Source organism: Alligator mississippiensis, chromosome 13, assembly GCF_030867095.1.
Source record: "Alligator mississippiensis isolate rAllMis1 chromosome 13, rAllMis1, whole genome shotgun sequence".
Classification (NCBI taxonomy): domain Eukaryota; kingdom Metazoa; phylum Chordata; order Crocodylia; family Alligatoridae; genus Alligator; species Alligator mississippiensis.
Genome location: NC_081836.1, coordinates 54,997,442 through 55,009,966, shown reverse-complemented (window position 1 = coordinate 55,009,966; position 12,525 = coordinate 54,997,442). Strand labels below are relative to the sequence as shown.

Here is a 12,525-nt window from a genome sequence, read left to right as displayed (position 1 = left end):
AGACACTGGTCTGTAGTGGGGACACCCGTGTTCCCTGACTTGCAAGGATGGGCACCTGCAAGCTCAGCCACCGTGGGGGGCACAGGGGGTGCCAGGTTCCTCGAGCAGGAAGGCAGCAGCTGGAGCTCTGCCTACTGGTTATCACCCATGATAGCAGGAGCCCTAGCTGCTGCCCACCGAGCTCCTGCCACTGTCCCCAAGGGGCTGCCCGAACATAAGCCTGACACAGATGCTGCACCCAGGGGACGGCTGGAGACTCGCGTCAGCTATGTATAACAGCGCTCAGGGCCTCTAACGTGCCAGTGATCTGGTCAAGCTGAATATTCGAGCACTGCCTGCAGATGTCCCAGCCACAGAACCACCTGGCAGGTCTGCACATCCCCCAGGACCCCCGAGCTCCTATCACCCATCATCCTGCTCACCAGGGAAGTGGTCACTGCTGCAGGGCATCCCCTGCCCATGTCCCTTCAACGTTCAGCAACAACCCCCTGGCAGGCCTGGTACATGGCACCGAGAGCACCACCTGGAACATCCCGTGCCCAGACACCTGCAATCCCCTTTGCATGCACTGGCTGCAGAGCCGGGGGGGCCTGGCACATGGGGACCGCCCGTCATCAGGTATCCACTGCCTCTTCATCTTCCTCCCAATGCATGGGCCCGAATGTCCCCCCACACCCAGCATCCCACCCATGTGTCACTGTCCAGATCCTAGAGGAAGACAGGCAACAGCAACTCTGCCCCTTCTGGCACTGTCAGCCCTTTCCAGGTGGGCCCTGCTCATCCTTCTCCCCCCCACATTGCTGCTGCTACCCCCAGCCTTGTCCTCGGCACAGCAGAGACACTTGGAGCAGAATCCTTCTGCCCAAGCAGCGCTGACAGACTGGCCAGGCAGCAGACCACAGCCACATGCTCCTCACCCCAATACAACTGGGAGACACTGGGAAATGAGGTCTGTGAGAACTGGTTCCAAGTTTAACCTGGGGAACAAGTGATGCACCCACAAGACAGCAGCTGGATGGTACTGTGACCGAGAGACCAATGAGCCTTGCAAGTGCAGCACCTGGGAGCTTCAGATCTGCAGATTTTAGCTGGGTGCTAAGAGCCCCTTGGAGACCGAATCAGTCGCCAGGATGCACAGACCCAGCCCTCGGGATGGCACCAGGATGCAACACAGGCCAGCGCACAGGAAGGCAAAGCTGAATTTCAGCAGGAGCTCTGCAGAGAGGCCAGGCCAAGGCAGGAAGAGAAACCAGTCCCATGCAAAGGTACTGGGTGCCAACCTGCCTGTGGCTGCCAGGGAAGCACGGGGGGGGGTGCCTGCCACGCCAGCCCAGGCCAGACCCAGGCCTGGAAACCCTTGGGCTGTGCGAGAGCCCACGACCAGATCCAGTTCTGCAAAAGCTGCTCCGAGTCCAGTCCATGGAAGAGGGGCTAGAGCACGGGCATTACTGCAGCTGCAGACAGCAGCCCAGGGCTCCATGCTGCAAGCACCACTTGACCCATGCTGCCCATAGGCCTGGCTGAGCCAGTGGCTCTAATGGCACCAGGAAGGGGATCAAACCTTGACATCTTCCAACAGCCACCTCACGTGGTGGGGAGAACCAATCTCCTTCAACAGGTGCCCTGCAAATACCCAACACCCGCAGGGGCACAGAAGAGCCAGCTTCTAGCAGCATGGGCAGCACAAACACCTTCACGTCGCTGGGCAAGGTGGCCACGGACGGAGCGGAGGTCAGGCCTGCAAGGGGCTGGACAGATGCAAACTCATCCTTAGTCCACGCAGTGCAGCCCAGGTGCCCGGCTTCTCTGCATGGCCCTCTGGACCCCACTGCAGATGCCGGGGAGGTGGAGGACCAATCTAACACCCTCTCCTTCTGGACTCTGGGTCCAGACCTGCCAAGAAATCACTGCAAAGCACCTCAACAATGGGCAAATGTGGGGCTTCTAACTCACGCCCAGGACCCCTCTTCTTCCCCAGGTCAAGATGCTCATGATGCAACACAAACACCCAAGAGCACAGCAGCCCCGAGGCTGAGAGATGACCAACGTGCTCCCCGCACGGGTGCAGCAGCCTTTGGCAGCCTCCAGATCTGCAAAGGCATCTCGTCGCCCCATGTGCTGGGTCAGCACCCACCACACGCAGCCCTCAGGTTACCAGCCTTCATCCAGCCCTGCCTCTGCCCTACTTTGGGGATCGAGCACCAGTCACAAAGACACCTGCTCATCAGGAGACCAACTGCAGCAACTGGAGAATGTCCTGGACCCCGTGGCATCCCAGAAGGCCAAGGCCATGCTTCCAGGAGGCAGCTGGGGTGGAAGCAGGTATCCAGGGCAGGCTGCTGTGCAGCTGCAGCCCCATCCCCGGATAGAGGCCGAATCGACCCATTTCTGACAAGGACAGCGGCCAAAACCCCCCCTTGTCAGAATTAGCCGCCGGCTACTAGCAGGGTCCTTGAGAGATCAGGCCAGCAACCGACCTCTGGGACCGGGAGCGACACAATAACTCGTGACCCAGCAAATCTCCCCTTGCCATGGTGCAGGACTTCTACCGCCAGCTGCAGACGACTCATTAGCCTGCCCGCCCTGGGTGCAACAGGGCCAGTCAGCAGCTCGACAACACCAGCCAACCCCACAGGACCAGCCAGGCCAGTCCCGGCTCCAGGCTCAGCACACGCTCGAGTCACAGCAGCCCAAAGCACCAGGCCCAGTGGATGCTCCACCTGCCCCAGCTGCAAACCTGGCAGCTGGCACGCAGCACCGCTGGAGTGAGCAGCTTGTGGGGCCAAGGGAGCTCAGGAGCCCCCAGCCAGCTCCCCGCTACCTGCCAGCTCGATGGAGGCGGCGTCCTGCAGTGGAGCATGCCACAACTGGTCCCACGGTGCTGGCTTGGCTGCAGGGGGCTGCTCTACGGGGGGACGGCTCCCCAAAGCATGACATGCCTGGGAGGGGAGGCTGCTGGCAGCCACCACGGCTTCCACATGGAAACCCTTGCAGCAGCTTGGCCCTTCTCCATGTGCAGCGGGGCCCAAAACCCACCAGCTTCAGCCCCATGCAGAGGCACCTGCATGCTGGGGAGCCGAGGCAGGAAAGGCGGCATGCACACACGGACTAGCCCCCTGCTTCCTGCAGGGCTCCTGCACCGCCTCCCCGTGCCACGCACCCACACACCCCGAGAGCGAGTCCACAGCCCCTCTCCCCAATAGACGGTTGTGTCCCAAGCCATGCACAGCGATGCACAGCGCTGCTGCAGGCTCCCACGCAAGCTCGAGGGCAGAGAAGAGAGCAGCCTCAGCCGTTTGCCCCCTGCTCCCCGCTGGGGTCCGCAGAGGTGCCAGGTCTGCTCGTTCCCAGCCTTGCTCAAAGCCAAACAGCTTTGCTTAACAATGGAGACCGACAGCAGCAGGGAGCACAGCCCAGCACTTCCCTGCCCTTCTCCGGTCACACCAGGCACTTGGAGGAGAGGAGCCCCCTCCCTGTAACAACCCCATCTGGCTCCATCCCAGGACAGGCCAGAGCTCTCCCACGTGCTTCGAGTCCGAGCCACCGGGGATTGGCAGGCCCAGGGGGACCGTGGTGGAGCAGGGACCCCCCTACCTGGGCCACAAGCTCCTTGGGGCAGGTGGGACCTCCTCACGCTGGAGCCCGCGAGGAACAGGAGCGCTGGCATCGGGGAAGGGAAGGCCCTGAGAAGCCTCCTCTCCTAGCCCAGTCCGCAGCCCGGCTCCTGGCAGGCGAGCCGTCCCACACGGGCTGCCGGCACGAAGCGCAGCCCCGGGCTGGGGGCCGGGCACCAGGGGATGCCTGCAGGGGCCCTGGCCGGGCAGCCGTGGGGAGGGGATGCACCATCGTGTCCGGGGCTCACTGCCGTCCCCACGGGGCCTCTGCGAGCAGTCAGGAGGCAGAGGTGGGCGAAGGCCGGACAGCCAAGAGCCGGGGGCCGCGGGTCCCCCCAGCGCAGCCAGGTCGCCGCTCCAGGGAAAGAGCCCAGAGGGCTTGCTGGAGGGGGCAGCCCAGACAAAGGGCGCAGGCTGCTGACGGAGGAGCGCCCGGCACCGGGGGCTATACCCTGCCCGGAGCGAGGGCCACATCCCGCTGCCCCAAGGCCCCCGGCCGCGTGGGGACCCCAACCCAAGGGCCGGGCAGCAGCCCCCGGGGCCCCACCGTCCCCTCGCCCGGGGCCGAGGCTGGTTTGCTGGAGCCTGGCACAGGGGCTCTGGGCACCCGAGAGGGGCCGGGGTCGGAGAGGCGGGGAGGGGAGGGAAGGGGCCGCACAAAGCCCGAGCTGTGGCTCCAGCCTCCCGCTGCTTTGTGAGGCCCGCGGCATGTGTGCCCCCCCACACGTGCACAGCCTTGCACGCACGGCCCCCCTTACACACGCACTGCGCCCCCCTGCGTGCACACCCCCCGTGTATGCACACACACACACTACACACCTCCCTTGCACACACACACACTGTACACCCCCCGCACATGCATATGCATGCACACCCTCCATACATGTGTCCTGGCACACCCCCCGCCCTTGCACGCACACTGCACCCCTTGCACACCCCGCCCCCCCTGCACGCGCACACACACACTGCTTCCCGCCGGGTGTGCAAGCCTCGTCCCCACCACCGCTTCACCCCCCCCCCCCAACAGCAGGGAGGAGGATGCACACGTACCCCCCCAGCCCTTGTACACACACACACACGCACGGGGGAGGGGCAGGGGCGGGCGCGGCACCTTGTTGAAGGCGAACAGCTCCTGCTTGATCCGGTCGCGCTGCGGGTCGTGGCCCCCGCGCCGGAACCGAAACTTCATCATGGTGCCGGCGGCGGGGCTCGAACCGGGGCCACGCGGGGCGGGCCGGGCGCGATCGGACTCTGCTGCCGCCTCGGCCGCGCGGCGCCCTGCTGGGAGGGGGCGGGGCGGGGCGGCTCTTTTCAAGGGGCCCGCGGCTGAGTGACGCTCAGGGCAGCCAATCAGCGATTCCCCCTGCGGGCCCCGCCGACCAGACAATGCGGGCGGCGCCGGGCGGCTCCCCAGGGAGGGCGGCACCGCCTCGTGCGCGTGCGCCGCGTCCGGCCCGAGGCAGGCTGGGAGATGTAGTTTCCTGCTGCCAGCGTTGCTCTCGCCTGCCCCCTGGCGGCGGGGCGCGGCGCTGCCCTGCAGAGGGCTCAGAGCAGCCCTGGGGCTGGGGGGCCCCGCCCTGCCACCCCTAGGCACATGCGGGGGAACAGCGTCAGTGCCCACACCGTCTGCAACCCCCCAGTGATGGGCACCCGCAATTTATCACCTAACCCCCAGCTGGGGTCTGGGGGTGCCCCACGGTGCTGCAAGGAAAAGCAGGAGGTGCCTTCAACCCCTTGCAGCTGTGGGCGCTGGGTTCGTTCAGTCACCCCCAGGTGGAGGCACAGCTCCCTGCCAAAGGGCGGTGGGGAGTGAAATCCATGCCCGCCGTGCCCCCACTGCCCCCCGACTCCCGGAGCAGAGGCCGTCTTGCTCCTGGAGCCTCTGGCACGCGATAGGGCCATGCAGGAGCTCCAGGGAAGAAAGAAGAATCCAGGCGGGATCGTGCCCTGGTCCTTAGACGCGGATAGAGGCCCCGCTGAAGTCCTTGCCCCTGCAGTGCAGGCTCTGTGCGTCTCCCACCTGCCTCCGCCCCGGGCTCCCTGGGCAGCTCCCTCCGGGGGTGCATCCAGCAGCACCCAGGGCAGGGCACGGGCGTCCTAACCATGGGAGGTGAATGTGGGATAGGGATGCCCCAGCCAGCAGGGTCAAGCCCGAGGGCAAGCGGTGCCACCTATCCAGATGGGTACAGGGCCTCTAACCCTGAGACAGTGGGGGGCAGGGAGGGTGCAAATTCGCACCCCAAGTGGTTGCACCAGTGCTGCCTCTGCCTGGGCAGCGGCTGCCATGTGGGGGAACCCCCATAACCCTGGGGCATCAGGCCGGGCAGCGGGCACTTTGGGAGGGTGGGAGCACCCAGCAGTGCACCCGTGTAGACCAACCCAGGGGTGTTTCCAGCGGAGGGGGAAGATATCAGCCTTTTTTGCACCTGGGCTGCCTCCAGCTGCCCTGCAGGCCCCGGCATGGTGCTTAGCGCCCCCCGGGGCGGCCGTGGCAGGGGCTGGGGCAGGTGGCCCGCTGCAGGGGCAGGCCCCGCGCCTGGAGATCCACGTCACCGTGCAGTGGAAGCGAACTAATGAGAACCATTTGCATCCAGAGCAAAGTACAGCACTGTTGGCAGCTGGGCCAAACTCTCCCCTGGTGTTAAGCTGGACTGGCCGGCATCACCAGACAGGCTGGCAGCCGTGACACCGCTGAGCCAGGAGCTGTCGGATGTCTAGCGGAAACCCTCCAGGACCCAGCGCTGTCCCGTGGGGGTGCAGGCCCCCGGGGCGAAGGCAAGGGCAGTAATGAGACACGTGGCCTCATCTGCCCGAGTCACAGCCAGGAAACACTGAGTCAGGCCCTCCCGACCGGTGGTGCATGCTGCGTTTGCTTGGAGGTGTGCGTGGGCAGGGCCCGCTCTCAACTCGTCTGTACAGCGCCGTGCACACAGCTGGGACAGAAGCAGCAGCAGGGCTTGGGGATGTCGGCATTTCCTGGGGCTCCCGTCAGGGCATCACCCACCTGTCCCCGGCCCCCACCTCCTGCCGCATGCCCAGCCCCGGCTGGGAGAGCTAGTTGTGATGAACAAGCAGACGAACGAGCTGGTGCGGAGACAAGGCGCGGGGCCGGGAAGCCGTGACTCACCCGGCTGGGGCACGGGGCGACTGGTTGAGCCGCATGTCTGCGCCTCTGCCTCCGGCTGCAGGCAGGGACCGTGGGCAGGGGCAGGGTGAGGCTGGGCACGAGGGCAGGGCAGGGTGGCACCACGCCCAGCTTCTGCCCCCAAACATGATGCCCTGACGGGAGAAGAAAGAAACTGGCTCCGCACCCACCCCAGCCTGGGTAGCAGCTCATCACACACACACACACGCACACACACACACACACACACACACACACGTCCCAAAAGCTTCCCTACACACAAACCCTGTTGCCCCCCCGCACACACTTGCCATAAAGACAGACAAATACACACACACACACACACACACATGCGTGTGCACACACGCTCACCCCCAGCTGCCATGAAGGGCCCCCCCACTATCCCATCCCATCCCATCCCAGGAAACAAATCAGTCCAATGCTGACGGCTTCCAGCACAGCCACTCCCAGCTGCTCCGAGCCGTGGGCCAGGCCTGAGAGACTGGCTCAAAAGCCGCAGGCTTTGTGCAATAGTGATGAGGATAATGATTTATGATGATGATTGTTACTGTTGTTGTTATTATTATATTACTAAAACACTGCTATTCTTTGCATCCTGGTCCCCAAGCCTCCCGGGGCAGCTGGCCAGCTCTTCCCAGCACCCGGGAGGGCTGGGAACTCCCCCGGTTCTCTGGCATCCCCTGACTCCTGGAGCTGGGGCTTTAAGGACCTCCTGCAGATGCTGTAGGAGCCTGGATAGGGCCGATCAGATCTGGCATTTCCCCTTGAATTCAAGCGCCCGGCAGCGCCTCGCTATAGCCCCTGCCCTGCAGTGACATCAGCTACCAGCCGGGCACCGCGCAGCCTGGGCCAATTAGCACAGTGGGGTCATTACAGAAGCTGGGAGCCCCATGCTCCCAGCCTGAGCTCCACAGCTGGAGTAGGATGGAGCTGGGGTAAGCGCCCATGTGCCTGCTCTTACCCCGTAATAATGCTCCCGGACCATGCACCGGTGGCTGCGTGCCAGTGACCGCAGCAGGGGCTCAGCCAGGTGCCAGGGGCACTGCGGACAGGGCAGAGGACAGGACCAGCCCCATTCTGGGGCAGGGACGTGCATGCCGCCAGCGCTCTCCGGGAGCCCCCAGCACCTGCTCTCAGATCCGCAGCTCATTTCCATCTGCCGCGGCTGGGAGGAGGGCGCAGCCCAGCTGCAAATTCCCCGCGGTGCACAGGGTTTGCACAATGCATCGTGAGAGCTGCCAAGAGCACTGCCCTCGCAAGCAGCGGGAAGCCCCGGCGGTGCAGCTGCAGCACAGCCAGGCCAAGCTCAGGGCGCTCGGCTCAATGCCGGCCGCGCCTCGGGGCTCAGCAGCCTGCAGAGACCCCGGGCTCCTGGCCCCGAGCACCTGGCTTGCCCGGAGCCAGGTTCGTTCTCTCCGGGCCCCTGCTCCATCACCCACAGCTCAGGCTGTCCCCCCCTGCCCGCCTGGCTCTGGGGGTGCCTGCCCTACAGCACCCTGCTCAGCACCGGCCTCAATATTGCCATCGGACCCCTCCTATACGTCTCCAGGCACCACGTCCCGCTGCCCCCGGTCCCTGCGAACTGGCAGCCAGGTCTGGTGCCACGGGGCTGCTGCGGGGGCACGACAGGCTGGTGCAAAGCTGTCCCTCCAAGCCCCCAGGACCCAGTCCAGCCCCTGAGCACGAGGCTGTGCTGCCAGGCTGGTCTATTCCAGCCTCCTCTGGGCTCACACGTGGGCCAGGCCCGTGCAAGACACGGGACCCAGGGCTCCCCCACTGCTAGAGGCTTTGCTTATGGTTTAAATGAGCTTTAGCACATGAGACCGATGGTGGCTTGAAGGGCAGGGCAAGAAGAAGCCTCCTCCAGGGAGGCCGTCAGGATGCGGCCCCCTCGTTCAGGGCATCACGCTCCCCTCTGCGGGGACTGGCCCAAGACCCACCCTGATTGTAACCCCCTTGCAGGCTCTCGCCACTCCCCGCAGTGAACAACCCCAGGCGTGACCGAGCCGCCACCATCTTGGGACCAGCCCCTCTGCCCTCACTGCCGGCCCCAATCCTGCATCGCCCTCCCACCCTCTTGGCACCTCTGTCCCAACCCTCGTGCCGTTCCCTCCCTGCCCGGGCTCTCATGCGCTTGCATGGGGATGGAGGCGCATGCGTCCGCCAGGTGCAGGAAGCAGGAGGCAGCGCTCGGGTATTTTTGGAGCTGCCAAGAATAGCCGCGGTTCTGGGCCAGAGCGACGCAGCTGCTGCTGGAATTTCCCTGGAAACCTGCAGCCCTCGGGAAAGCAGCGGGGCGGGCGCTGGCCGCCCGGAGCAAACCCGGCCCGCGTGCCCAGTGGAGAGGGTGGCTGGACCTGGGCCCTGCACCGGGGGAACGTGTGGGAGGAAGAAACCCTGCCTCATGCCTCAACCCCGAGAAGAGGCAACGGTGTGAGGGGCGAGACCATATGCATGGGGCTGGGGCACGAGGGTGCCCGTCTGCTGGCCGTACCCATGGTGCCAGCCCACCTCGTACAGGTTGTGCCGTCCCATTTGCTGCAGGGGATGAGCTCTGCAAGCCAGAGGTGTCTGTAGCAAGGAGCGATCGGGGAAAACCCGGAAGAAGCCAGGCCGAGCGCTCCTGGGTGATGGATGGGGACAGGGCATGGGGTCGTGAGACACGAAGCCAAAGGTCAGAGGTCTTTAATTAGGTCTCTGTGCAGCGGGAGGGGAGCAGCTCTCTGGGCCCCGTCCCCAGGACAGACGAGTGGGCGCTGGTCAGGATGCTCTGCCGGCGAGGGGAACACGGGAGTCCAGGCATGGGGGGAAAGACCGGAGCCCTCCTTAACTGCTGCTAGGGGCCGACACGCACGTGACAGCCCCAGAAGCGGAGGCATTGCCCCCGCCGGTGCCTGGGGTACGAGCCTGGGCTGCCTTGATTGTCGTCACGTGACTGCGGCCACAGGAGAGTCAACTCCCGGCAGCCCCCGGCTGTGTTACCCCAAACTGGGACACGGCGCCCATTCACAGCCTTGGCTCACAGGTCACACAGACCCTTTGCTGAGAGCTAGGGGAAGGGGCGAGCCCAGCTCTGACACTGCTTCACTCCATAGCCTTGGGCACATCCCCTCACCTGGTCAGTAAGCCCGACATGCTTGCTAGCACTCTGGGGAAGGAGGAGGGTACTGAGGCAGCGGGGCCCTGCTCTCAGCACTGCCCCAGCACGAGCTGCAGGGCACAGCGATAACACCCATGCCGGGAACCGGCAGCCACAGCCCCATGTGGCCCCTCTGTGCCTCAGACAAGGCCCTTCCATCTCCGGCAGCTCAGTTGTTCCCTGAGGAGACGGGCTGCAGCGCCTGTCCTGCACGCGGAGAGCCAGGCCAGGGCCTTTGTGCTCGGCTCGGCTGCCCCCCAGCCCAGCGAAGCTGGACGGCGCCTCGGCGGGAGCTCCCCAGCTCCCAGGCCTGACCTCCAAGCTGCTGGGGACCCCAGCTCCCCCCGGCCTTTGCAAACCCATGGAGCAGATTCCTTCCCCTCTCCGTCCTGCCCCCTCCCACTCCGACGGCCTCACCGTCCAACGGCGCCTCCGCACTCCCCAATGAGATCCAGCTGCAGCTCCCCAAGCCCCCGGAGGCTCCCGTCAGCTTCCTGCACCTCCCAGCTGTTTGCACGGTGGCAGCTGAGCCGGGCCAGACGAGGACTGGGGTCCCCCGGCTGCGGTGGGGGACATGCCAGAACCCTCCAGCACCCCCTTCTCCCTCAAATACCCCCCTCGCACCCCACAGCTGAGCACTTGACTTTCTGCTTGCCAGGGCTAACAGTCCTGCTGGAAACCCAGCCTCCCGCAGCAATGTAGGGCTGGGGATACGGGCTTGCCAGTCCAATCAGGGTACGAGGTATTGGCTCCGTGCCCCTGGATGTCCCATGCCTCATTTGGAAACCCCCCGGCTTGAACAAGGCTCCACCGAGGTCCGTGCTGCACAGGCACGAAGCCGTCTGGCCTGGTCTCGAACCCCCGACCCGCCCTCGAGGCAATAAGTTCTGCAGCTGATTAGCAGTCCCCCAGGCTGGGCGGCTCCAGCGAGGAGGAGGACGGCAAGCCTCGCGCCTGGAGGAGACTAATAGAAGGCAGATGCGGGGATAGGGGGCTGCTGCGTGCTGGAAGAGACGGGCCACGCTCAACGTGGCGCCAGCTCCCAGCCGCAGAGAGCCGCCCACGGCACACGCGATTTAGCTCCAGATGACTGCAAAGCACCGGCAGAGAGGGCAGAGATGCAGGGCGCATATGGGGGATTCAAGAGGCTCTTGCCCATCAATACCCTCCACGCCTGGGGGCGTTCCCAGCTCACGTGTGGCCCCGAGCTGCGTGCTCAGCTAATGCGAGGGCAGGCTGGGAGGGGACACGAGCAGCCCGTGGAAGTGCATGCAAAGGGAAAAGAGAGTGATGGTGGGAAGACTTCCAGCCGGCAGACGGAGGAGCAAGATCCAGTGACAGTCAGAGAAACTCAGCCGTGTAGCCAGAAGCAACATCCTAGCAGCGAGGGCTGCAGACAGCTGGACCCCTGCCCGGAGCAGGGGGGAGGACTCCCCGTGGCTACGGGGTCAGAGGAGCTCAGGCCACATGCTAAGAGACACGCTTTGTCCCAGCTTCTGGGAGAAATTGTGGCTTGAGGACTGTGGCAGGCTCCTCTAGCCTTGGCGCGTGGCTCAGGCTGCTGCCCCGGGGCCCTTTGGGAAGTGCCAGCTAATGACCAGCCCTTTCTTCCCTCCCCAGGGGTCCCAAGGGCTCAAACAGGGCACTATGGGGGCAGCCTTTTGGGGAACCCACCTTTGCCTCTGCCCAGGCCTGGTGCCCTTGCAAAGATCAGGGCAGAGACCTCTCAAGGAACAAACCTGGCCCTTCCCTCCCTGTCCGCACGCCAGCTTTGAGGCGGGTGGGTTTGTGGGGTCAGCCCGGACAGGCCTTTCTTAATAGGGTTTTTGCAATCCATTTGTGTCTCTGCCTTGCAGCCTCCAGGTGCCACGGTGAGTGCCAGGGCATTGGCGGTGAGCCGTGCTGAGCCCACCCTGCTTTACTCTGCCCCTGTGTTAAATACCTTCCCCGCAGGTGCAGCGAACAGCTCCACACGCGGGGTCGGCCCTCACCAGCCCCCACAACCCCCTGTACTCCTTCACGCCCCATGGTAGCACACGAGAGGCAGCGGACATGGGCTCCTGGGGGGAAGCCAGCGAGGAGTCTCCATCTGCCGGCGAAGCCCCAAGCCCAGCCCTGGCCACAACGCAGGAGAGGCCAGGACAGGGCAGTGCTTCAGCCCCTTTCCAAGCATCATGTTCATCAAGTTGTCGCTGTGTCTATGAACCCTGGGCGAGGGGGAAAAAGGTGGCACGGACAACCCCACGGGCCTCTCCTCATGCATCTGCTGCACTCATGATCACCCCAAGCCCGTGCCTGGGTGAGGTGAGGAATTAGGCCCCCAACCCATGCACAGCTGCCCTGCCCTGCCCGGAGATCCAAGGAGGAGAAAGCTAGCCTAGCGCAGGTACAGGGGCTGCCTGCACAATTACCCTCGCCCAGCTGGTAACACCTCGCAGGCCTTGCTGGATGGGGCTGGGTGATGGGGCACAGAGGACAGACACGTCAGATGAGGAGGACAATCTGGGACTGCTGCGGTAACTGGTGTCACACACCCCAAAGCAGGGCAATGGAGGGCTGGAGACCAAAGGGACCAGAGTGACGAGCAGGAGAAGGCAGGGCTGCTTGGTAGGCATCAGGGCAGCCCT

At 64.8% G+C, this 12,525-nt stretch overlaps 1 protein-coding gene across 4 annotated transcripts in view; it reads right to left on the bottom strand.

Moving 5' to 3' along the window:
- Positions 1-4,914, bottom strand: part of LLGL1 (LLGL scribble cell polarity complex component 1) — a 40,665-nt gene extending 35,751 nt beyond the window's left edge. For all 4 annotated transcript variants that reach the window (XM_059716691.1, XM_059716693.1, XM_059716692.1 and 1 more), the window contains exon 1: positions 4,726-4,914. In XM_059716691.1, coding sequence (XP_059572674.1) covers positions 4,726-4,806 — 81 coding nt within the window. In that variant the 5' untranslated portion in view covers positions 4,807-4,914. The remainder of the gene's footprint in view (positions 1-4,725) is intronic.
- Positions 4,915-12,525: the final 7,611 nt, after the last annotated feature.